General features: G+C 43.3%; 1 protein-coding gene across 1 annotated transcript in view; it reads left to right on the forward strand.

Annotated features, from left to right (window-relative positions):
• The window catches only part of LRRC56 (leucine rich repeat containing 56), a 119,883-nt gene that overhangs the window by 80,776 nt on the left and 13,268 nt on the right, over window positions 1–25,839 (forward strand). Inside the window, exons 5-9 of the mRNA XM_019547294.1 lie at window positions 3,928–4,024; window positions 4,428–4,625; window positions 16,570–16,747; window positions 21,484–21,699; window positions 23,081–23,145. Of these exons, the coding sequence (XP_019402839.1) occupies window positions 3,928–4,024; window positions 4,428–4,625; window positions 16,570–16,747; window positions 21,484–21,699; window positions 23,081–23,145 (754 nt within the window). The remainder of the gene's footprint in view (window positions 1–3,927; window positions 4,025–4,427; window positions 4,626–16,569; window positions 16,748–21,483; window positions 21,700–23,080; window positions 23,146–25,839) is intronic.

Below are 25,839 nucleotides of genomic sequence, written 5' to 3' on the forward strand. Positions count from 1 at the left end.
TTAGGTAGCTGAGTCAATTAACTTAATGGCTCACTGTTCACTCCACACGTGTTAATAATTTTCTCTCCTTTTGAATGGTCTTCATTTTCCATTAATCAAGCTAACTTTCTTCTGGCTATCTTTTAGCAAGTTTGGGGCACTCTTTTCCTATTTTATAGCCTTACAGAATTTTAGGTCTTTTCAAAATCATAGATCCACACCTAAAGACTAGTGTTCTGCAATAGTTAGGGTTTCTTAGCAGAAGTTTTTGTGTATTGAATAGTAAACAGCACAATTCAGAATGCAGTTCATCCTTGCCAAACAAACATGCCCAGTGGCCTGTATGAGAAATAATTTGCTTCTAAAAGGTGTTGGTGTGACAGCCCTAGGGACTGTTGTCCCTTGTGCATGAATGTAACAGGTACAGCTGTGTGCAGCAGCAGGAGTGCCAGCTTCCCCCACACAACACTTCCAGAGTCTTGAATCTGCCTTGGAAGAACCACTTTTAAGTACCTTGGCCTTTTTGCTAAGAATGCCAACAAACCTATGAATCAATGTCACTGTGGCAGTCAGGACAGTTATCCACTAGGAACAGGGTGTCCATTAGAAATATGAACAGGGTGTGGTGGCCCAAGGCAAGGTATTCTCATCCTCCCAGGACCTGCTATTTGTTGCATATCCCTAAGAGTTATCAGTGCCTGTTCACTTATGGTCATGTCACCAACTCTCTTCACTACAGCTCTTATCTGTCACATTTCCTTGCTGTCAAAAGCGTTTTTGTGGAATTCAGTTTTCACACAGGCCTCATATTACTCAGTAATTAGGGTTAGCAGCTGGCCGCAAGAATTTACCTAAATTACAAGCCCTTTGGGACAAGAACTGCCCTTTCCTTATGTTTCTGTGTTGTGCTTAGCCCAACCGAACTCTGATTGCTATCTCTAAATACTCAACATATTCTTTAATCCTATTTATTATCTTCATAAGCACCGTGTTTCCTAATAAAAATTTGGGGGTCTGGTGTCAGACTCAAATTATTGTGGTAATGATTTTTTCCCTCCTAATAAATTTTGATTAGAATGCAGTTTATCCTTTTTCCAGATGAATTGCCATTATTCAGGTTGAGTTTGCTAAAATAAATTAAGACCAACACACACAGCAATCAAGACATGCTCATGCCTTTCCCAGGAGTCTCTAACCCCCTGAAAGGTGTACATTCCGAGTGGAGCAGATCCCAGAGGAAGCACTCCTATCTCTGACAAGCTTTTAACTTAATGTCCAAACAGCCAAAAATAATGTAGAACTATAGAGGTGCAGGTGCACACCATTGTCTTGTCAGGGGCAGTTTACTCAGCAACATTCTCCGTGGGAATTACTGTGCATTATTTAATAGGAGAATTTCTCTGATTCAACTCGCATGCGCATCTTATTGCAAACACAATTCAAACCCTTCCAAATGCTCCTTTTGTTAGCCCAGAAATAAAATATTTGCAGATGTGCCTTGCTACAGCAGCCTCTCAGACTGTAGACTGTTGTGGGAATAAGATAAAAATTACCTTGGCCAAATTCTGAGCTGCAGATAACACAACCTCATAGCATTCATTAGAATTCTCCTTGAGTCTCATTGTTCTGCAGGTCAAAAAAGGGAGAAAGTGCAGTGGTCAATCCCCTTCTGATCCTGAATCATTCCCTGGTATCTTTCTATCTTCAGGTCTGCATGGAGGGAATAGTGTAGACTCCCTTACTCTTGTCTTGTACTGCTTTTATGTTTAGGGTGTTCCCCAAAGAGCCAGTTAGCATGGTTTTATGTTCCCCTTGCAGAGCAGAGCAGGGAATGCTATCAGGATGAATACTATAAAACGATTAGCTAAGATTCTCCTACCTTATAATGAGGTCTTTATTTTTTAAATTAGAGGTCATCTTTGCAGCTTTGTACAGTCAATATTAGTCTATATGTAGACATATTTAGGTTAATACAGAGTATTTTTAATGCCAGTAGAAACATTTTAGGAATAAAATACTATAAGCCTGTACATCCAAAGCATTGCAGCATTTGGCAGTGTATTGAGCACAAGAGTGTGAGACATAGGACATGAGCTCCATTTCTTTTCTCAGGCCAGTTCTGATCTCATTAGTTTTGAAGACTGGTTCTGGTGTATCCCAGAGTGAGTTCTAGAAGAACTGGGTCTGTTGGCTATAAAAGAGTGAAAATACTTTCTCAGCTCTCATTTTCTAGCATGAATTGTGAAAAATAAGTTAGATTTTTAATTTTTTTCAAAGATAGGAACTTTTTTAAGAGTCATTTTATTTTAATCCGTGTCTTCTTAAGGCTGTCTCAACACTAAGAAAATGCACTAGGTCTGGGTAGCATTTCTTAGCTAGCACAGTGTTTTATACATAATTTATCATCTTCTGTGAATGCTAGATTAACCATGACTAGCTAACACATTATTGAATGATTGCCCTTTACATATCAGAGGCAAAATCATGTTTCAGGTTGTTCACATTGGGGATGATGAAGCTCTGTGCATATGCTGGATCCTGTTAGTGTAGAAGAGCAGGGCTCTAACTAAAGACATGGTCATTTTCCCCTAGATCTGCGTCTAAAAGTACAATTTAATTAATATATTATTTTATCTCAGCATCCATCATCTTAATTCAGAGTTGTCCTTTGAATGACACACTCCAAAGGAAAGCACAAGACAGAAAAAAGCTTACTTTGTTTATCATGAAAATGTAGCAAAGCATTAGACTGAGTGTTTGCAGTTTGGCCTGTCACTGTAACAAATGGAGAATGCAACAGAAGTTCTGGCTTCAATAGCATGAAAATGGGACTGTTCCAGGTAACCATTTTTTATTCACCTGTTTCTTATGATGGAGGGAAAAGGAGATTTTCACACCAAAATAATACAACCTATTTCTGAAAGGCTGATAAGTGCTTAAATGGGTCATGAAATGAGCCATGTGTTTTCTTTGTGCAAGTCATAACCAGTAGGGTTGACTTCATCAGAGTTTTGGTAAAGGCAATGAGTGTTGTTTTACTTGGTGGCAGTTGCTTCATTTGTAATTTCACTGTGTCCTCATCCCCCTGCCCCCACTTCATGTTTATAATAATACATTTCAGTAAATATTATGCTTGCTGTAGTCTTGCCTGGGTTGTGATACATGGGTCACTTTGGGATATGGTAACACTTTATATTTAAGTGTTATGCATGTCTGGTGTTATGTGACAGAGGACTGATGGTGCTGAAACACTGGGCTTGATGAACTGCTATTATGCCTCAGGTAACTATCTACACTGGTACAATATTAATTGGACAACTTGTGTGCACAAGGTTAAAACCATATGCTTAAGTATTTCCCTGGACTAGGCCCAGACTGTTTAGAACCAAGAGAATCAATCCCTAACTTATCTCCTACTAGGCCAATGGGATGGGAGAATAAGATGGGAAGGATTACCAGTTTCTGTTGATCCAAGCAGTATTATTAAATGAGATGATTCTCCCTTTTAGTTGCATAAAGTGTTGCATACAAAAAGTTTGGCTTGTTAGTGTAGTTAAAACCAAGTGTAACAATTTGGATAGTATACATAGAATAAATGATGGAAATGGTCACAATATAAATATAGCCATACAGAATTTATAGCTCTTACATAATTTTGAGTTATTGAAAAGTAACCAGGAGAAAATCGTTGGCAGAATTTAAACTACATTTCTTAAACTGGGAAGGCATTGCAGTTTGAGAAGTAAACTGGGGAAGGGAGGAGGGGCAGGAAGAGATGGGAATAGGACAGTTCATTATACAACTTTATTCACTCTTTACCTCTGAGAGTCACCTGTTTTCCATAATATTTCCAATTTACTGACGATCTAAGGCATGAAAGCATGTAGGGAAAATGAAAATGTTTCTTTGTCCATTTTAAATAAGAATCTGAATTGTTTCTCTTACAAGGGACCTTGGAACGACATTGTCCCATCTTCAAGTCCTATGGATGGCTCGTTGTGGGCTCACAGATTTGGATGGAATTTCTTCCTTCAGCTCTCTTAAGGTAAGCAAAGCTGTATCACTTCAAATTTTCCAGCATCCTCTTATAGGGTTGCTAAATTTAGCTCATAGTTCTCTTCCTATAATTATGCTGGTAGCCCTTTTCTTTTTATTCTTAAGGGACTTCGGGAGTTTGTGAAGATGCCAACGTATTTATTTTTATTAGAACACTGGCCTGCTTCTAAAAACACTTACTGTCAAGCACAGTACTCACTTCTGTCATAATCTTATTGACTTAAGTTGGCACTAGGAAACACCATGTCTGAGTGAGTTTTTGAGCCTTCTGATTGATTCTGTTCAGGTTTTTTTACATTTATGTGATACCCCATAGCCCAAAAAATTTTAAGCAAACCTTTAATGTAATTTGGGCAAGCCTGTGACGGATGTGCTCTGTTTACTCCTTGTAGGAACTCTATATCGCCTATAACCATATTTCTGACCTGAGCCAAGTATGTTTGCTAGATCATCTTGAGATTCTGGACCTGGAAGGAAACAATATTGAAGACATTAACCAGATTCAGTACCTGGGACTTTGTAGCAAACTGAGTAGTCTCACAGTGGAGGGGAACCTTATTTGCCTTAAGCCAAGCCCAGAATCTTCAGAGGTAAGAACATTGTTCAGACTCCGTGGGCGCATCTACACATTCATTAATGTGCCTTAGATACTGCATGTATTTAGTTTAGTCTTTCTTTAATAAAGTACTAACTAAGTTTGCAGTACCTGGAGTTACTGCGCAGTAGCACTGGGGCACAGTTATTTGGTGATGCTTACTGTGCATTAGCCTCATAACACTATATAGTAGGCTAGTAGCATGGGTTTTGCTGTTTCACGCTACTGCACAGTGTTATGAGGCCAATACACAGTAAGTGTCTCGTGTAGATATGCCTCTTATGTTGAATTTTGTACACACTTGTTTATCTTGAAGCAGTAAATCAGAAATTTATAGAAACACATCCACTGAATAGTTATTGATCACAGGTGATGACAGAATAAGTCTTTTCCATCCATCATTTGTTTCTGAAAAACGCACCTTTCTCATGGTCACAAGACAGAACAGCGGGAAAAGTAATACCTATTCCTGGCCTCTTTCCTAATGTCTCCGAAGGACTGTTAATATTAGCAGGAACAGCTTTCATAAAACATCTCCTGGTACATATGAGTATGGGCATAATCTAGCTTAGCAAATAAATTGTTCTTACATGAATATTTCTCCCCCATGCTAGTGAACTCCTTCATGCAACTTCAGATTTTTCCCCATTTGCTCTAAGCTCCATAGGGGTCATCAGACAATAACTTTCTCCTGCTTACTAGCCAGCCAAGCCCTTTCCCTAGGTCACTAGGGAGCATGAAACAGACTTTTAAGCTGTTTTTTTCTTTCAACCTCCATCTCATTTTGGTGAAATTCTAATTTTTCTGCCCCCTCTGTAATATGGTCTGCCCAGGGTCCTCCCTGTCTCCATGGCAACAGAGGTACCATGGTTCTGAGCCTGGGCTTATGAATGTTCCTGATATCCAGAATTCTCTGCTTCCATATATCATGCGTGACAGACTCCAAATCTCCATTTATAGTAGTGTTCTTCAGGGAAGATTTTTCCCTGTATGTCCTTCATTTTTTTTCCCCCTTGGTCTCAAAGCTTTTCTCTGAAAATTTCTACATTAAAAAAATATTTTGGCTTTCTTAGGATGCTCTAAAGGACAGTGCTTTCTGTCCCCTCCACACTCAAAACATCCAGCAGGCCACACTCAGTTCTCAATGTGTATGGGTGCAAGTTCCATACCAAAGGAGTTGGGTAGGCCTTGGGAACCAAGATCCTCGGTGGCTTGTACATGAGGCCCATGTCAACAGAGTTGAGCAGGCTGCCATGAAACTAGATCCCAGTCAGAGTGCAGGCAACAGCCATGCCACCAGAGTTGATCAGGTTGGAGGAAAGCCTGACTCTAATTAGTATGCGAGTGATGTTTTCGATGAGACAGCTGAGCGGGCCGTATGGAAGCTCTGTTCACTGACTTCAGATCAGAATCAGTGGGATGAAAAAAGGAGTATATTTTTTTTAAAGCTTCTCTGGCTTTCTTTTAGACATGGAGCACAGCTTGCAGGGCAGGTATGTAAGGAGGTTTTACTGAAGCCTTTTTAATATCTAAGTCTCCCCCACTAGCAACCAGCATACAGTGTAGTAATTAAGAGCCCCTTCCTAAGGGATGAGCCTACATACTTTCTTTCTCCGGCCACCAGGGATCCTACCGGACATCAGGGAGCGTCAGGGAGACAGGCAAGATATGTGTTTTCAGATAGCTGTTTTGATCTTCAATTTCTAGTTCCCCTTTAATTGGGCTTTTTAAGGTGTTTTTTTTTTTTTTTTCTCAAGTCTAAGCAGATTTCCTGTCCAGTTAGAAGCGTTTTCTCTCCTGCCCCTTCCTCTGACTTGAGGGTGAGCACTTAGAAATAGGAGGCTTTAGATAGGGGGGGCTATATAACAGAATTTGCTCATTGCCATATGGCTATGGTTATTAACAGCTATTTGATCTTGCTTCCAGGGTAGCCTAGCCCCCAGTACAAATCCTAGACTTCATCTGGGGGACAGTGGAGAACATTTTTTCCTCCTAGATGATGTGTGCTTCCTATGTTTCCAGCAGATGACTCTTTAGAAACACAGGGTGTCACTAACTGCTAGAGGTAGGCTTGTTCACATCCTGGACAGAAGCTCCTATGCCATTCTTTAGTGTACACCAAGAAGGAAAGAAAGACTTACTCAAAACTGTGGGAATACAGTCCAGACTATCTAGCCCTTTAGTTCATCATAGTGCATGTGAACCTATTTTCATTTAAGTGAACTGGAAAAGTAAAAGAAGGGCACATGAGAAAAAGAGGAATTTAGAGATGAAGGCAATAACTCCTTTAATGCAAAGGTCTGTTTTATGGTTTCCATCCTCCACCACTGAGATTAAAGAACATTGAAGGAATAGGCCACAATGATTATAATCAACTTCTTATTAATCTAAAGGTCTTGGTTCTCAGACTTGATATAGGTGCTGATAGAATCATCTTTCTTAAACCCCACATACACAGACACAAAACTTAGTGCAGGAGGAATCTATCCTAGACAAAAATCCAGTACTGTTTAGCTTAGTACCTGGGAAGCTGAGGTAAAGGAATTGCTGGCTCATTCTAAGGTGATAAATGCCCTCCTGGAGGAAGTCTGTAAATGTTTACTTATTTCTTGAGCTTAATAGGATCCTAGAAAAGTAGGGCTGGAAGGGACCCTAGCAGGTCAGCCAGCCCAACCCCTGCTGAAGGCAGAAACATTCCTGTTTAAACCATCCAGTCAAATGTTTGTCTAACCTGCACTTAAACATTTCAAACAACAGAGATTCCACAAGCTTTCTAGCTAATGTCCCAGTACTTAACCATTCTTGTACTGTATTTACTTGAATCCAAGAGGAGGCTTTTCCCCTCATTCAATGTGTACTTGGAGCAGCCCTCTTAAACTTTCCAATGGTATTTTCAGCTTGGAAGTCAGTTATTCTAGACAGTCTTCCTGAGGGGCAGTCCTAAATCCAGACTTGGAAAAGAAAGTTGTTGTTTATCCCCTCGTCGCTATGGTAATGAGAAGTACCCCTGTGGCACCAGGCTTGGGTATGTCTGTACCAGGTTCATGGCATTCCTGGGAGTGCTGTTCAAGCATGCCTGTCCACCCAATCCCACTTGCCAAGTGCCAATCCTAGAAGCGAAGTTCTGAAGCCATCTTGAAAGCCAGGGGCAGACATTCAGAAGCCTGAGCCTGAATTAATTCAATCTTTGCAGGTTAGTCTAACCTGGCTAGGCTGAGCCGGTTTGTAACTGGACAGACATTCTCTCTGGACTGAGGAAATTCAGGCACATGTGGCAGTGGCTCAGGTTAGAAGCCAGGGGGCACTAGAACAGCCCTCCCTTCCCTACCAGAGTGCTGAGCTGAGGCGGGGTGTGGCCAGGCCTGGGCAGGACCTCTGATTAGGGGGTCTGCCTGCACCATCCCAGGCTTTCCCCTGCTGGCTGCTAAAGGGGTGGGAGTGTTACTAGACCCCAGACTCCTGCTAGCACTCTGAGGCAAGGTGGGTGTGCAGTGAACACATCTGTTAATGATACGGAGCTTTTCAATCTCCCTCTCCCTGCTTCTTTATACTGTCCGCAGCCAACTGACAGGTGAGCAAGCCAGCAAGGGGCTGATAACAGTGTTTATCACCTCATCAGCAAAACACTAGCCTCGCTCCATTAGCTCAAACTCTGCATAGATTCATAGATTGTTAGGGGCTGAAAGGGACCTTGCAGATCATCAGGTTCAGCCCCCCCACTGTAGGCAGGAAGACAATTGTGGTTAGGTGACCTCAGCAAGGTGACTGTCGCATCTCCTCTTGAAAACCTCCAGGTACAAGGTGACTGTACCACCTCTGGAGGGAGTTTATTCCACAGTCTAGACACCCTGACAGTGAAGGAGTTTTTCCTGGTATTAAGTCACCTTCTTAAACAGCCTTCTTCTCATACAGCTTACCATCTGACTAGTTGATTAGATTCAAAGAGCCTTAAGCAGGCACTGTTCTGTCTGCCTGTCCCAGTGAAATTGAAGACATACACACAGACACCTCTCAACATTAGCTAGCGTACCACATGCCTAGGGTCCATGGGGCTGGGGTCTATGCTGTGGTAGATGAGAGGGAGGTGGGGGAAGGATTCCTGCTTAAGCAGCAAGGGGGGATGGGGCAGGGGAAAGCCAGGCAGACCCTGCTGTGTCTGCAGTCTCTGCTGGAGCTGCAGCCAGGGAGCAGAGGGGAGAGGCTGGCCCTGCTATGGAGCAGAGAGCCCTGCTCAGCCCAGAGACCATGCTGGGGTGCTGAGGGAGCCTGGTTTATCTTAAACCAGCAAGGAGTCTGGGACAGACATTGCATAAACTGGTTCGACCCAAATAAGTTAAGACTAATACTACATTCAACCGGGTTTATCCCCAACCAGTTTCAGCCATTTTGAAACTGGTTTATGTGCGATGAACATCTGTTCTGTTACAGGTTTAACCAGTTTCTGATAAACTGGTTTATGTGTAACATCTGTCCCTAGCCAAAGGCACCTCCTAAAGCTGGTTCCAAGTACAATGAAGATAGAAATCTGTAGGACCTTAGAATGAAAATTCACAGGAAGATGCAATGCTCCTGTTGCTTCAGTATAATCATTAATTTACCTTTTAAGAAACATGGGGAGTATAGAGGGATGGGGTGGAGAAATGGAAATGGAATACAAAGTCTTTGAGCAAGGACATTAGCTTGGATCTTGTCCAAATTAATTTATTTTTAAAACGATATGAAAAGATTTTCTTTTTACCTTTTCTGGCTTGTTTGAAAAGGTCCCACCCAAGTGTTCTGTATCTTCACACTAGCAGTTAGTTTCCCTGAACCTTTCTTATCCCTCTTTGCACTGGCAGAATTTGATTATCTCTGCTGTTTGGGAACTAAACTTCTCAAGCACAATAGATCAGTTAGCTAAGTCAGATAACCCTACTGTAAAATATGTCTGCCTTACTGTACCTGATTTTAGACAGATTTCGGTAACACAGTAGCACAGAGTTACTCTTTCAGTTTCTTTTCACTCCCTTTTTACTGCTTTTAAGAGAGTGCATAATGGAAACCCATGCTGTAACTAACCCAGAGAGGGAAGGCAAAGCACCAGCATTAAATCTCACACATTAAAAACCTGTTCCTTTTCATTCTCTGTCATTGTATCCTTTTCTCATCCTGTAAGCCACTTAAAATCCTAATATCAAGTTGAAAATCACCAGCCAAAACTTCAAATTCTAAAATGCATAGAATTTTTGTTCTGGGCAACTGTCTACTCAGTGTTGTGATTGAATGATTCAGGGTCACCCTTATAATCTGTTGTGCGGTGTCAGGAAATTCCTAGAGGAAAGGAGACCTTGAAATAAAACTTAATGGTATCATGTTAAAGCAAGAGGATCTCTTGAAGTTATCCTACTTTTCCAGACTGTAGGCCAGTCAGAAAGAGTAAGAGTGCCTTGTGGACACCTTGCCTCTTCTGCACAGTCAGAATGGCCATCTTCTGTCCAGTTGGGAGTATATAATCTCCCATTGACAACTACAGTAATTAAGTACAGAATTAATATCTGGAAAGGCTTTAACATGATGTACAATTGATGCACTTACAGTTTTAATTTCAGTTTTAGAGAAATAACTGATTCCAATTATTGTTTCTTGTATCTAAAATGAGGAATAGCTGTGGATGAAGCAATAGATCTACAATTTAAATGCACTCACTGTGCCAACTTCATACAAGGAGTCAGCTTCATTCAGTTGAATCTATTTCCTAGAGCAGCAGCAAGAGCTCTGAAGATATGTGCTTGTGTCTGAATGCCTCTTTGGGAATGCCTACACTAAAACCTTTATCTAATAAGTTAAATAAGCAGAGACTTTATGCACTTACTGGGAACACACAAGTAGTTGTTCTCAGTTAAAAGAAGCGACTTACAAACCTTGTCTTTAGATTACTGCAATTTTCTTCATCCATACCCATGAGACATAAGTTAAATGAGGTAATTAGTTTAAGCTTTAATTGCAGCAAAAATGTCCCAAGTTATTAGTGCTAGGCTGTAAGCAAGATACAATGTATGTGCTTGTCCAGGTGTTTCATAAGGTAGGACATTGTAGGGTATTCTTCAAGAGCTGAATCACTCTGTATGGCTGTCACACAGGACTGATATAAGGCATAAGGAAGAAATCAAACAAGGGGCTGGCACTATGATTCCTCTTTATAACAGGCCATTAAGACATTCACACTTATGGAATTCATTTCTCCACAAGGCTATTGGTGAAGTTAAGCTTGAAAGCTTAGGTAGTATCTTTAAGAGCTCAGTCATTTAGTACAAGTGTGGCTTTTTTCACACAAGCATATAACAACTGTGAAGATTTGTAGCACCTTCTTTTATTTAATTATTGGTTTGATCACAGGTTCCACTGAAGGCAGCAACACAGTGTCATTCCTTTGCTAACATACTTTTGCTTCTCAGAGATCCAAATCTAGAGTACCTTCCATTTGTTTTCCTGCTTTGAACTTGCTGAGCTGCACTTCAGAGGCAGCTTCTGGAACTATTTATAATGGAAATTATTTTATCTCATTGATAGTTCAGACGTGGCTGATATCATGATTCCCTGGGAGGAACCAAATGTCTCTACAAAAAATCAAATCAAAACAAAACAAAAACCCTCTCTTTGCTTCTAGTGGACATCCTTGTCTAGGGCTGCAGGCCGACATCACTTTTGAAGCATTTCAGATGGCTTTCAGGTCTTTCAAAGGGTAAACTGTCTATATGTACATACCCTTCGAAGCACTCCAAAAACAGCTGAAGGACTCCAAAATAGTGCCTTTGGAAAAAGTCCAAAGTAAAGTCTCTGCACAGGTCTGCCTTAAGATGTTTAGTCAGCACAACATGGGGTGCCAACTTCAAAGTGCTCAGAACCATTGCACTTACAGTGGTATATGCCCCAGCAGAATATTGTGCTCCTGTATGGTCCAGAAGTTGTCATACTAAAAAGCTCAATAATGTACTTAACAGTACACTGGGACTCACTCACACATGCACAAATGTACTCCCTGTACTCTCAGGCATTAAATCAAGTAATGTAAGAAGACAGACCCTAACATCATTATTGGCAACAGAAGCAGATGACAAAAATCACCTGCTCCATCAACTGTTAACTGAAGACCTGAATAGACATAGGCTTAAGAGGCTCAAAAGTCATAAACTGTTTGTACATGAAGCCCACAAGTTCCTGGAAAAGCCTAGGGATACTGAACCAAACCTTTGGACAGCAGTGGCAGTGGCGACATGTAGGGGGTGCACGTGCACCCCCTGAGAGCACTGGTGTACCCCCTGACAGTCAGCGCTCCCTGCTTAGGCGATGAGCAGGGGGGCAGGCGGGAGTGGCAGTGCCCCCCCTGTGAGTGCCAGCCAGAGAGTGGGGGCACTAGGTAAAGTGCCGCTGGCATTTCCAGGAGCACCAGGGCTGCTTCTGTGAGTGCCACTTGTGCTTCCTGGCCAGTGAGATTGGCCGCAGGGAACACCTCTCATTTGGCAAATCTCAGGTGGCACCAGTCGCCCATGAGCAGTGGAATGGGCTGACCACTGGGAAAGATCAGATCTATTCCTACAGCATTTTATATTGACATCAAACAAGTCCCCCATTGGTTACAACCTTGACAGAGAAGCATGGGTCAGGCTAAACAGAATGAGATATGGATGCTTCAAAATAATGCTTTACAAAATGAACATCTTGGACAGCCTCCTGTGAGAATAGTGTCCAACAAACAGCACAGCACTTAATTGAAAACTGCAATCTTTACAAATGCCCAGGCAGGGTAGATGGAATCTGCACATTGAGCGATAATACCAGACAGTGGTTCATAGATTTGTAAGTTGATATCTGATGTGATATAAAAGAGAAGAGAGAGCACAACATAGGGCCTTTTGGGTCCTTCAGCATCCCACGGTGCTCATCTCTTCTTTCTCTCCACTCACCTAGAGGGGGGAATGGAAGGAGAAGAATAAGGCAGGCTGTCAATGAGTATTGTCATTCTGTCTCTGCTGTCCCAGACCCCCTTACCAGAATTGAGAGACTGGAAACCTCTGTGCCCCCTATCCCCACCCCAGAGTTCAGATTTCTGCTCTTCAGCCTACCCTCCTGTTGTAATTTTTAGGGACACCTCTACAGCTGCAGGTTTGCCACTGAGTACAAGAAATCAAACAAATGAGAGAGCATTTATTCACCACCATATGCTCTTCTTTGAAGCATCCAACCTCAGGTTAACACAGGGATGTACATTGCTAGATAGTATTCCTTTCTCTTGCCTATTACTGCATCCGTTTTTCCCAATTTACAATTAAATGCCGGGAGCAGTGACTGAGCTTCAAAAGGGGTACTGGAGGAGGCATGGGGTAATGGCTGAATTGTTATGGTGGTTAGTGTGCTGCACTAGGAAGTCAGAGCAGACTCCCTTAAGGGAAGCTGAAAATGCAGGTCGTAGAGAAGTAAGGCTGGAAGGGACCTCAGGAGGTCCCCCAGCTTCCCAGGCAAGTGCCTTAGCCACTCAAAAACTGGGACAAGAGTCTGCCCTCTTCCTCTTCTTTGCTGCCAGTCTGCATGTATGCCCAGTGCATGTGTGCAGACAAGTACATACATGGACAGACTATGCAGCCAGCAGTAGAATTCCTACCTGTGTCACTGGGTTATCAAAACTGGAGGCTTAAGATGACTAGGAAGGGAAAAGAATACCGCTGTTGGTGCCTTCAGTCTTTAAAGATGCCTGCAATGGGGTTAGATTATAACTGTTCTTGATCTCTTCAGATGATGAAAAATTAGTGACCGAATTTTCTGCAGTATGGTTGAAGTGTAGCTCAGCAAGCATTTTGCATGCTGTTTCATTTACAATTGCAATACATATACATAACATGGCACACAAGATGCATTTTCAAAGAAGACTGCAAAAGAAGTTCTCTTTAACTAATTGCTTGGTAACACATTGCCACCTGATCCGTACAGAGTTTGTCTATCGGTGATTGTGTAACTAGTGTACCAATTACTGGGATAGCTAGACTTAGAGAAGAATACAAGGTTTAAAGAAGAGTCATTGCCCAACTATGTATTGTTATCTCTGCCTCTTCCTTGTTTGGATTTAATTTTGTAATCAGTCTAAGAAAAGAGATTCATCAGCCAATTAGTGACTCTGTTTATGGGAGGCCATCCGTGATAATGGTATGTCTTTTACAGGGCCCTAAAAGAGGCTATTGCACTATTTCATTCTTGTCTTGCCTCTGTAACCTTGAGTCTGTCCTCAAACCTCCTCTGCCCTAAGATGCTAAAGGTTTTTTACTTGGGCTCTGTGAGTCACTTCACTTCTAGAAATGCTTCTTCTGACTCATTAGGGTATAGAAAAGTCACTTATGATGTGAAAAAAAATAGATGTAGATCTCTTTTCATGTTCCCTAGCTAGGCAAAGCTAATGTTGCATACGACAACTTCTGTGTAAGAACTCTCTGATTCTTTTTATCTACAGAATGATCCAGCTAGTTTTACTCCTCTTTCTTTAGGCTGCCTCTTTGCTTTGTCTAATTTGATTTCTAGATGAGCTCATCTTCCTCTGTCATCTAAACTAAAAGCAGCAAGCTGATGATAAATACTGTAGCCCCTGTTACAGCTGCTGTCGCAGTAATGCAGCATGAATGTAATATGATGCTTCTGTCAAACCAGATGGGGCTATAAACTAGAAAACTAGAGCCAGTGCATTCTGCATAGGACAAGTGCCACATGGTGGAATGGTGGTTGGTTAATACTGTTTCTAAATTGAGATGAAAGACTCAGTCTAGTTAACGCTTGCCTCTTCTTACCAGTAACCAGCAAACATATAGAGCAGTGGTCATATAGAGTTCCCCAGGGCTTGGTCCTTTGGCCTGCATTGTTCAACATCTTCGTCAGTGACTTAGACGAGGGGGTGAAAAGCTCCTTGTTCAAATTTGTGGATGACACTAAGATGTGGGGAGACATGAGCAAGCTAGAAGAGAGGGACAGTCTACAAACTAGATCTGGACAGGTTACAGAGGTGGGCAAATAAGAATAAGATGGGTTTCAATACTGACAAGGGCAAGGTACTGCATCTGGGGAGGAAGAACCAGCGGCATACCTACAGGCTGGGGAACTTCCTTCTTGTCAGTACGGAGGCAGAAAAGGATCTTGGAGTCACTATTGACTCCAAGATGAACATGGGTCGCCAATGTGGGGACGCAGTCAGGAAGGCTAACCACACCTTGTCAATTTAGGATTGTGCTTAAATTCCAAATCTAACCCTATGGGAAGTGTTCCCCTTTGGTTCATCAGACACTGGGTTTGGCAGCCTTCAAGAAATACATATTTTAGTCGTGCTATTACTTAATTTATGGGGATAAACCAGAGAATCCTAAATACGGGGGGGGGGGCACTCCTGGATGGGTTTATCTAGTTTTTTCATGCAGTGCAGGATGCCAGTGTCAATTCTGTATAGCAAAGGGATGCTGTGGCAGTGGTTTGCAAACAAACCACAAATTAACCTTTTCTTTTGTCCGCTTGGGTCATCAGTTCATAGTCCATTTGAGCCTCAATTCACACATAGAGAAATGCAGTAAGATTTGAAATGCATGGTAACATTTATATTACGGCTGTGCGAAACAGCACTTTTTCATTTCGACTTCTGTTTTACCATTTCAAAGGGACAGTATTTCATTTTGCTGTTTCAAAGCACGGTTCTGTTTCATTTTGTCGGAACTGTTTCCACATTGTTTCAATGCATTTCAATATTTTGCTCATAGGCTTTAATGGGGAATCACAAAAATGCCTATAATTTTGTCATTTTATGCCTGATTCAGATGAAAAATTCAGGGATGGTAGCCCTTTCTGACAACACGAAACCTGTTAAGTTTCAAGGAGATAGGTGCAGGGGGTTTTGTGAAACTGCACTCAAACTGTTCAAAGCAAAACTAGTATCACTTGCCGGCAGAGGCAGCATGCTATCATCCTGCACGCAGATCCAGGGGCCCACTTTCCCCAGGAGGAGTCTGGCACAGCCCCGCAGCTCTCCTTGGGGGTGTGGGCCTCCAGATCTGCACACGGGGTTTCAGTTTCTGGCTGGGGAAATAGCCCAGAGCTGCCGCCATCCCCAGCTGACAGCAGCAGCCTGTTGTCATCCCGCATCATCCAAGGGCCCATGCCACCCTAGAAGAGCTGGGGGAAAGATTGGGGAATCAAACTGGGAACTGGGGGAATGTTTAGGGACCTGAACGTGCCCCCAGTTCGATTCCCCCAGCTCTCTGATCATTCCTCCAGCTCTTCCTGGGGGCATGGGCCCCTGGATCTGTGTGATGGGTTTTAGCAGGCTGCCGCTGCAGGCTGGGGCCAGCAGAAGCACCCCAGTCTTCCCGGTGCTTGACATGAGCTGCGCCAAGCAGCTGCCACTGGTCCCAGCCTGCAGCAGCAGTCTGCTGAAACCCCATGCACAGATCCGGGGGCCTTGCACTCCCCCAGTAAGAGCTGGTGAAACGATCAGAGAGCTAGGGGAGGAGATCAGAGAACTGGGAAATTGAACCTAGATGTCAATATCAGAGCAGTCCTTCCCCCACCTTTCCCCTCCCTCTCCTTACTTTCTGCTTAGCTGCAACCAAGTCCGGCTTTGAAACTTGAAAAGTTTTGAAACTTTCGAAACATTTTGAGTGCCCGCGTTTCATTTTGAAGCTGTTTTGAAGCCCTTTGTTTCATTTTGATTTTGCTGTTTTGAGCTCAAAACGTGTCAAAACAGCTTCAAAACAAAACACTTGTCAAAATTTCTCACCGCCCTAATTTATATCTGTTGTTTGAGATGGCTTGGTTTGCCCTCTTGAGGCCATTCATGCTTTAAAACGTAGCGCTCGCACAATGTGAGCATTTACCCATTGCTTATAGTACTTCTGTTTGTCTTGGACAAGCAGTTACCTTACTCTTCATTCTTTCAGGTACCAGACTATAATTACAGAGCTGAAGTGAAAAAACTCATCCCCCACTTAAAATATTTGGATGAAGTCCCAGCAAGTCAAGTGGCTATCCCTGCCTCCAGGAAGATGAGCAAGGACTGGCTAATTGTGAAGGATTCTATTAAGGAGGGTGGCTTGGCAGAAGATATTTCTGGATTAGGTATGTCAAATTTCCCACCAGGTCCATTTATTTTATCACTGTGAGAAAAAGAAAGAATGTGAACAGAGCTGGACCCCTAAGGGACCAAGCTGAACTTGCATGGCTGGGAGGTAGGAAACGCCATCCTTTTACTTGGAAACTGAGCATATTGAATATGGAAATGGCTGTGGGAAAATAAACATGGAGCATTACCATGCTATGGTAATGTATTGTCATGGTCATTCTTTGAAATGTGAATGTGTTTGTAAACTGATGATCAGAACCTCCATCCCACTGGAGCTGCTTTGTGTTGCTCCTGCATAGCCAGTGGAGAACTTCTACAGATTTGGAGAGTAGTCCAGTTGGCTAGAGCTGCCATACTAGCTCCTGTGCTGTGGAGTGTGGAGCCATGGCTGGAGGATGTAGAGAATTGTCTGAATTTTTACACTCTGATGATCCTCAGATGGAACTGTGAGATGATGAGCCTGACCCCCAACTAAGGTCAGAGAAATGGCAGTGTGAGTCAAAGCATTAAGTGAGTCTCATCTGCATGAGAATCATGTCCTTAGTACAGTGATTCTCAACCAGGGTGCCACGGCACCCTGGAGTGTTGTGCGACTCTTTTCTAGGTTCTGTGGGGTGCCTCACAATATTAGCACTGTTAGGTGTGCAAACACCCTGATTACCAAGGTAAACCAGAGATTTCAGATAGGAATCCATAGTGTCAAAAACATTCTGACCTGAAAGAAGAATTGCTCCGTTATTTTTCTGACATCCAGAAATGAATGAAAGCTAAGAGCTGAGATTTTCTGAGGGGTGTCTTGAGTCTAACAAGACTGAAATTGTCTGATTTAGTATTTATTCCGAGGGCATATTTTGAACTGAATAAGGAAAGTGACAGCTCAGAAATGAATATAGTAGACAGAAACAACAGAGTACACAGAAGAGTCAACTGAAAAGAAAAACATAAAAGAAAATCTGGGAAATTCCTTGCTAAACTGTCTACAATAGCTGTCCTCAACCCTCTCCAGATCAGGACCCACTCCCATGTAGCCGGGATGTAGCTGGGTCTACGTTTCCATTTAGCACAATGGGAAGGACAGGATGGTCACATCCCACTGTTGTTTATGACTTGCTAAGGACTGAGAACCTGTGCTCTTCAAACCTGCCTATTCCGGTTTCTCTCTCTGTCTCTGTCTCTGTCTCTGTCTCTCTCTCCCCTCTTATATCCATTAAATTCATTAGTGCTGAGTACATTAGCCTGAAAACAAATCCATTGCTCCCTTGCTTGTACCTTTGTTACAGATCAAATGGTCATGCTTTTATATAGTGTACTACATGCACTTTACCATGTGGAGTTAGATATTACAAAGTGTTTCCTATCACAGCTTCTATTGCTTCCCATTAATATGGGCAACAAGATTGGTTTCCTGACCCCCATGGTATGCTCGCCAACTGTATGCCATAAAAAATTTAGTTTATTTTGGAATAAGTACATAGACTTGTAATTTATTTTAACCCCAGTGGGTCCAAATCATTGGTTGGAAATAATAGGTATGATAGGAATAAGGTCTTTTTTAAACCTGATCCTCAGTGACTCTTCTTTGGCTATGCAAGTTGCTGCTCTGAATAACAGAATAGTTAGTAGATGAGGGTAGCAGAAACAAAATAGAACTAAACACAAATTAGTGCATTCATATGTTATTACATCCACGCTTGAATATGACCTTTAACCGAGAATTGGTGAGATCAAATGCTTAGATTAGGAAATTCCAAACATTTTCTCTTCTCTCTAGCAATGCTAACTCAGCTACTTTGCTCCTGCTGTATCCTTTTCAGTTTTGCATTACTAACAAAGACCAGGGCCTAGGAATAGGATTTGGTACCTAACGTATAGCTCCTAAATAAATGCCTGAATTATTACAAGTGTTGGGGAGTGCTCAGCAGGACATTTATGTAGGACCATAGATGCCAAGCACCAATGGGTGGTATACTAAAGCGTACGTTTAATGAAGGAAAGAGGAACAGAAGATGCTACCTTTTGTGTGACTGAGATGGCACAGTTAGGCAGCCTTGACTTTGGGGTTTCCCAAGCATTTGAATACTTGTTCTTGCATTTTAACTCTACACTAGTACTGGTTGTTTGTTTCCAAGAGGGAGAGGAACAAGTGGGGTTTGTATATTTTCTAAGTCACTCATTCTTGCTGGCTTTCATTGCCCCAGTGACTGCTGTGATCTGTCTCTTAAACCTATAAAAAGCAATTGATTTACACTCAGGCCATTCGTAGGCTGCACTGTAGAGCATCTGCAGCACATACTATACCTAAGATCATGCACTGTTTTTGAGACCCTGCAGCATTTCAAAAAGCATAATGGGACATGTAAAGATTCAGCTTTAACTTTGTGTTCATTGGCTTTTATGAGACCCAGCCAGGGTGCTAACATTATAGAAACTCAGAGTAGTGCATTTAATATACTTTATGTTCTGTGGTTAAGAAATCTGTCACTGAAATGAATAATGGAAAGGTGTCCATTAGCATCTCAGGGTATGGATAGATGTAATGCCTAGAATGTGCTAAAGAAACTTTAAGCCCCAAGAGTTTGGATGTACAGGCCACTTAAGACTGGTTTAGATGTCCTGGAATGTTTTGAAAGTACACTGGGAAAATCAAGTACTATTTTGAGCCAGTCCCCCACGAGCTAGTTCAATGTTACATAGGGAGACAGAGCATTCTGTGCCTAGTGTCTATAGTCCTTCAGGTATCCCTCTTCTCACCCCAACAAATGCAGGGCAATGAGGCTGCTCTGGGGTACAGTCAGGACTTTATTCTGTAAACAACATGCCACAGTCTACACAAGTAGGGAACAAAGCATCCATGTCAGCTTGCCTTCCTGCTATACACACTGAGCAGAGGGGTCCCTGGCTCATTTATGATGAGGAGTGGGAGTGGAGAGGTTGTCATATGCTTGGGGGAGGGAGGGGACTGTGTGGCCCCCTGCTTGTGGCTCCCAGGGGGCTGGGTGCTCTGGAGGGGCCTTGATTTTGTAAAGTGTAATTACGTTCTTTATGAAACTCATGGAGTCTTTTTTTGAGAAGGGGGAGTAGGAATTGCAATTGAGGGCCGTGAAGGCTGCTTCTTTCTTGGTAACCAGTGAATCCTGATCTTCCTTTACCTCCACTAGAATCCTGGGGAAACTCCAGGCACTGGGAGGCTTGATGGTCTGGAGAGTCTACCTACCGCTCCTTGGTGGTGTCCTGGCAGCAATGTAAACCCTAGAAGGTGACAGTTCTATCTGGAACCCTTAGCATCGTATCTAGGGACATGTCTGTCCAGGGACAAATGTGAACCGGTTTCCAACTAGAGGGTGAAATGTTATGTCTGCCTGTACACTCAGTGTGCTTAAACAATTTAATCCCATCAGACTAGAACTCACACTTTGTCCACGGGCAGGAGAATGCCACATATAGCCTCTTGTGGGTTACCTGGACCATGTGTGAAGTGAGGCACTCATTCCTTACTCCCCCCCTAGAGCCCATGGCTGAGGAAATAGAGCCATAGTTATACATATGTAGCTCTCTCTGAAGGGCAGTGTAGCTGAGCCAGCCTAAGTGTGGAAGCAGTAGTAACAGCATAGGGCAGGAGCATATTACTAACTTCTTGGGGAGGTTGGTAGCAGTGAAGGGATTGTAGCTGAGAGGGGGGTAGGAGTCACACAGCCTCTTGAGGTTACCTTTTGGGAGGTTCAGTTCATGTACTACCCTCTACTCTAGTTTGGTGATCCTCAACCTATTTTCTCGGTGAGCCATACAGGCAGTGCCTAGTCCATCCACGAACTGAATTGGCTGGTAGTCCCAATGTGGTGCCTGAGGCAGGGACAACAGGCACCATCCATGTGCGTGCAGGGGGGCAAGGGAAAGCCGGGCTCTAATGTGGCCCTGCAGGGGAAAGGATGCTTGACCTGGCCCCATGGCAGGGGGGGAAAGGGGTATGGCACAGTCCCAATCCAGATGCAGGTGGAAGGAATATGTCCTGGCTCCAACCAGCCACACAGGGCTTGCAGTTTGGGAATTTGACAGAGGGCTGGATGGCTCTGTTAATTGCCACTTCTTCCCAGCTGCTAAATTTCTGGACTTCTGGAGAGCCCCAAGGGACAGATGCAATGGCTCCATGGTGCCAGAGGTTGAGCACCCCTGCTCTAGTTTGTACCTAGAAACCCAGACTATACCACTAAATACGGTGTTTGCTCTAAAGTCCTTGCCCTAAAACCATGCATCCCAACAATTCTGAGACCAGAGTGATTGTTGCACATACTCAATTTCTTGGCCCATTTAAAAATAACTTTAAAGAGGCCTTGTATCTCTGATTCCTTTCAGGAATAAGCAGGTTGCTCAGGTTGTGCTTTTTGATGAAACTGGCTGTTAGGAACAATTAGGATCCCATGAAAATACTGCCAGACTATTCTGTTTTTGCTGCCCCTTTGCTTTATTTCCAAATAACTTGAAAACTACATGGAAAGGTGTAGATGTGTTTGTGCCAGAAGGCAGCTAGGGAGTGTTGCAATGCAATGATATGGAAAAGGTTGTGTGCCAGCAAGCATATTGGGCATGCAATAATTACAGTTCAGTTTCTCATGGCAGGACCAGCATGCTCGATTCCCTGTAGCACCAAGTGACTTGCCATTGCTTTTGTGTTAATGAAAAATGGTGTATTTTAAACATTGCATTGCCACTCCTACATTATTAAAATGTCTCCTAGATTCTTGCCTAGGGGAAACAACAAGAAGGCCTGGCTCTGATCTGAGACCTGCTACAGCTCACTTCACACCAGCTTCCCGACTCTGGACTTTGCAGAGGCCTACTAGTGCAGGGAGATGTAGCGATGCCCATCTGCTATCCAGTAGCAGTCCCGTTCCAGAATTCAGTGCCTCTGATGAGGTCTTCCCAGAAGACAACTCCAGTGACCTGACACATGGTAATAAACTCTCTCTTACTTTGTTCCTCCTGCCACCTTCCAGCCAACTACCTCTCCAAATTCTTAATCCTTACAAAAGCATGTGGCCTCAGCAGCACTGGTAGCGAACTTGCTTTTCCATTGGTCTTTTGTTGTGATGCTTGCGCTGATTGGCTAGAGTGCTATCTTGTTTCTGTCACAACAGAGGATGAAAGTCAAGTGGGTTTGACCCACATTCTACTCTTTATTGCCTTTTCCAATAGTATACATTGCAACAGAGTGCCCCAGCTAAAGATCAGGCATGTCTTCCTACACCTCCCTCCCCAGGTTTTGTTTTTTCCCACCTATGTTAATCAAAACCCATTCTCATCAACTCTTTTCTCTACAGACCATCTCTACTGGAACTCATTCAGATCTTGTTAATATAGAACCATCTCATCCAGAACCATCTGGACCCTTCATTATGTTATAGATGTCTGAAGTGCCCCCAAAGAGTAATAGCAGGAGTACAGTGGCTATGCTTCATGACCCATTCACAAGTGGATCATGTGATCAAAGCATGCAGTGTGCAAGCCCCAGTTATGTATTCCTGTAGAAAACACTGCTGCCTGTTTCATGGGTTTCCAGGATGGTGCTGCCCCTCAGCCTGAAGGATCACTGCACTGATTTCAAATTTCTGCTTAGCTTGCCAGTCTGTAGGTCTAAAGTATAGCACTGTGCTTGGCAGCCTAGCAACTTGGCTCCTCCCTCCAGGGAACACTGCAGAGTCAGCATGCCCCCAAGAATGAGGTGAGGAGAGAGGACTTTATGTCTCTCTGCAGCCATCCCTTAGGCCAATTCAGGATTGCTGCCAAGGAGATTTGGAGGCAGCTATGTCCAAGCCATTCTCAGATGACAGTGTATACATGACAAAGGAAAATGAGGAGATTAAAGGGAAGTCACAGCCACTGGCAGGACTCCTGGGGTGGATGAGTAGGGAATGTCTGACATAGCTATGGCAGTTCTGTTTTAACCCACTCCTGAAGACTCCCTGAGTAAGGTGCCCTGGTCAGTTGTCAGAAGAAAGTTGAAGTGCTGTAATCTAATCAGCTCTGCAAAAGGAGATGAGATGTATTAGCCCCCAGCATTTTGGCTGTGTCTGTTGAGTAGTCACTGGTCCAAACTCAGTTTTATCAGGCAGTAGCTGAGATGCTCTGCCTTACCTGGTGATCCAGCAAAGCCAGGTCCAGTGAAGCACACTGGGAGTATATGATACTTCACATCCAGAGTAGGTCCAGGCAGTTCATGAATGAAACATACAACGTTCTTGAGAACAGGATCTCACCACAGTTACAAACTGATTGTCTGTATAAATTGTTGAAAGCTGGAGAGAAATGCCTTATTTTGTTTCCTTTTTTGCTAGGAATCAGCCAAGTGATATGCGGGAACCCTATCAAGGCCCTTCATGCACGGAGACAAAAGCTAGGTGTATGTTTTTTTTTTTTTCTTCTATTCTTTATATTTCTTTTTCCTATACCTTGCATACTTGTCTGATAGACCCAGACAAAATTACCTTTGTGCTAACCGTAGACCATGATGGTACTTCCTAGATTTCCACACCATTCTACAGTCCAAAAAAGAAACTATAAACTAAACCAATGAGTTTTGGAAAAGGCAGAGGTTCCATGGCCTTGATTCAGCAAAACATGCAACACGTATATCTGAGGGACCCCAGTTATAAAGAGGAGTGAGGGAGCATGGAAAGCCACAGGAGGTGTGGAGGAAGACAGCAGAAGAAACTGAAGAGCTGGAAAAAAATGAGTAAACAGTGTGGTGAATGGGGTATGGTGCTGAGATTTCCCAGCTTCCTGTTCAGAGATGGATTGGAGAGAGCCACAGGGGAAAAAAATTACTCCAGAAACTCAAAACAGGAACATAGGAAAGTAGGGCTGGAAGGGACCTCATGAGGTCATCTGCTCAAGGAAGGAACAGCCCTGACTAACCATCCCAGCCAAGTTTCTGTTTAATCTGCTTTTGAAAGTTTCCAAGCATGGAGCTTCCCTACATAGCCTGTTCCAATGCCTGATCACCCTCATGGTGAGAGAGAACCTCTTAATCTCCAGTCTAAATTTCCCCTGCTGCAGTTTAAGACCATTGCTCCTAGCTCTGTCCCCTCCAGCCACAGAAAAAAGCTCATCACCAACCTCTCTATAATCATCCTTTAAGTCTTTGAATTCTGTGTCAAATCAACCCTCAGCCTTCACTTCTCCAGACTAAGTAGCCCTTGTTCTTTCAGCCTTTCCTCATGACTTTCCTCCCCGGTTCCTAATAATTTTTGTTGCCCTGCACTGGACTGTTTCCAACCTGTCCACATCCTTCTTGAAGTGTGGGGCCTAAAACTGGACATAGTACTTAAGGTGATGCCTCACATGTGCTGAATGGAAAGGAAAAATCACTTCCCTTGATTTGCAAGTGAAATACCTATTAATACAAGGCAGTATGCTGTTGACTTCTTTTACAACAAAAGCACACTGCCAGCTTATATTCAGCCTGTGGTCTACTGTAACCCTCAGGTCTTTGTCTGCACTGCTGCGGCCTAGCCACTCATTTCCCAGTCTGTATTTGTACATGCAATTATTCCATCCTAGGAGCAGAACTTTGCCCTTGTCCTTGTTGCGTCTCATCTGATTGATTGCAGGCCACATATCCAGAATGACTAGGATAGACTAAAGCCTAGCTCTACTCCCTGAAGTATCTATAACTCCAGCCAACTTGGTGTCATCCACAAAGTTGCTAAGCATGCACTCAGTACCATCATCCGAATAATTAATGAAGGTATTAAACAGTATCAAACCTAGGATCATAGGCACTGACTCTGTGAGTGCTCCAGGGTTCAAGAACCTACTGAAAAAAATTAGCGGATGCTCATCACCCCCAAGCTACAGCCATTTTGGTTTTGACATTAAAAAAAACAACAACACCCTGCACTTTACCTGAAGAAGCAGTGTGTTACTTAAACCCAGTGCTGCAGCATCTGTAAAGACTGGGCACTTCAACAGGGCTTTTGGGGGCTTTCAGCTAAAGTTGATTCAATTGGCTATTAGCTAAAAGCCCCACTAAAGTGCCCAATCTTTACAGACACTGGAGAGCTGGGTAGAAGTACCATGCTCCCTCTTCTGGGCATGCACAGGGCTTGGTGCAGGAATGTGCCACATTTAACATAAAGTGCCATTTTTTGTTTACATCTTCAAGCACCCACCAGCAAAAAACAAAGTCAGCGCCTATGCCTAGGATAGACACCTGGGGGACCCCACTTGATACCTCCTCTCAATTAGATGTTGAGCCATTGTGTCATGTAACAAAAATGCTGTTGAATATCAGGACCCATCTTAGCTAAGGAAGGGAGGGGAGAGAGCCCCAGTAGGGAGAGCTGTTAATTTCCCTAGAGGGAATTGGAAACAGTGGACTCATAGAGAACAAATGGAAAATGCAGGGCAGATTCTGAATTCCACACTCATTTAGGGATTTAGGGGGGCTTGAGCAAAGCTCAAGGAAGGGCTGCAGTGCTTGGTTCTTTTTGCATAGCTCTTTGTGCTGTAGTTTAAAACTCTGCTCTTCTGTGTCCTTTTAACATTACTATACATATTTAGCATATCAATGAACCAGGCTCAGTTCATATTTACAAAACAAAGAGGAGGCCAGCTTGCATTGCCCTTCTACCAGTGTGGGGAAAACCTTGCTCCTGCAAGTTTTCCTGTTGACTTCAATAAGGGGCCTGGCAGAGGAAGATACTACTCAATATATAGGTGACACATGTTGGTGTAGGACCCCAGCATTGCACAGTAGGAAAGCATGTGCTTAACTCTCAGTGGACCCTGCTGAATGGGGGATGCATCACTTATGTGAAATACCTGTCGCTGCTGTGGCGGAATGCCAGGCTAGCGGTTCCAACACCGCTTAGGGGAGCCACGGGCTTTGCGGAGCTGTGCGAGTACGCGGCTTGTGGGGCGGGATTGGAGGTAGCTTTATAGCCGCCCTCGAGGTTCGCCACGTTGGCACAAGTAGACGACTTAGAGTAAGTTGTTAATGTTTCTTAATTTATAGGGTGTCCGTTGGTTCACGAGGTTCCAGAGCCAGCCCTTGCTCTCCAACAGTGGAACTAGTCCAAAGCTAGGTGCGGCT

The sequence above is a fragment of the Crocodylus porosus genome, unplaced genomic scaffold (assembly GCF_001723895.1).
Source record: "Crocodylus porosus isolate Cpor-Errol unplaced genomic scaffold, CroPor_comp1, whole genome shotgun sequence".
Taxonomy (NCBI): domain Eukaryota; kingdom Metazoa; phylum Chordata; order Crocodylia; family Crocodylidae; genus Crocodylus; species Crocodylus porosus.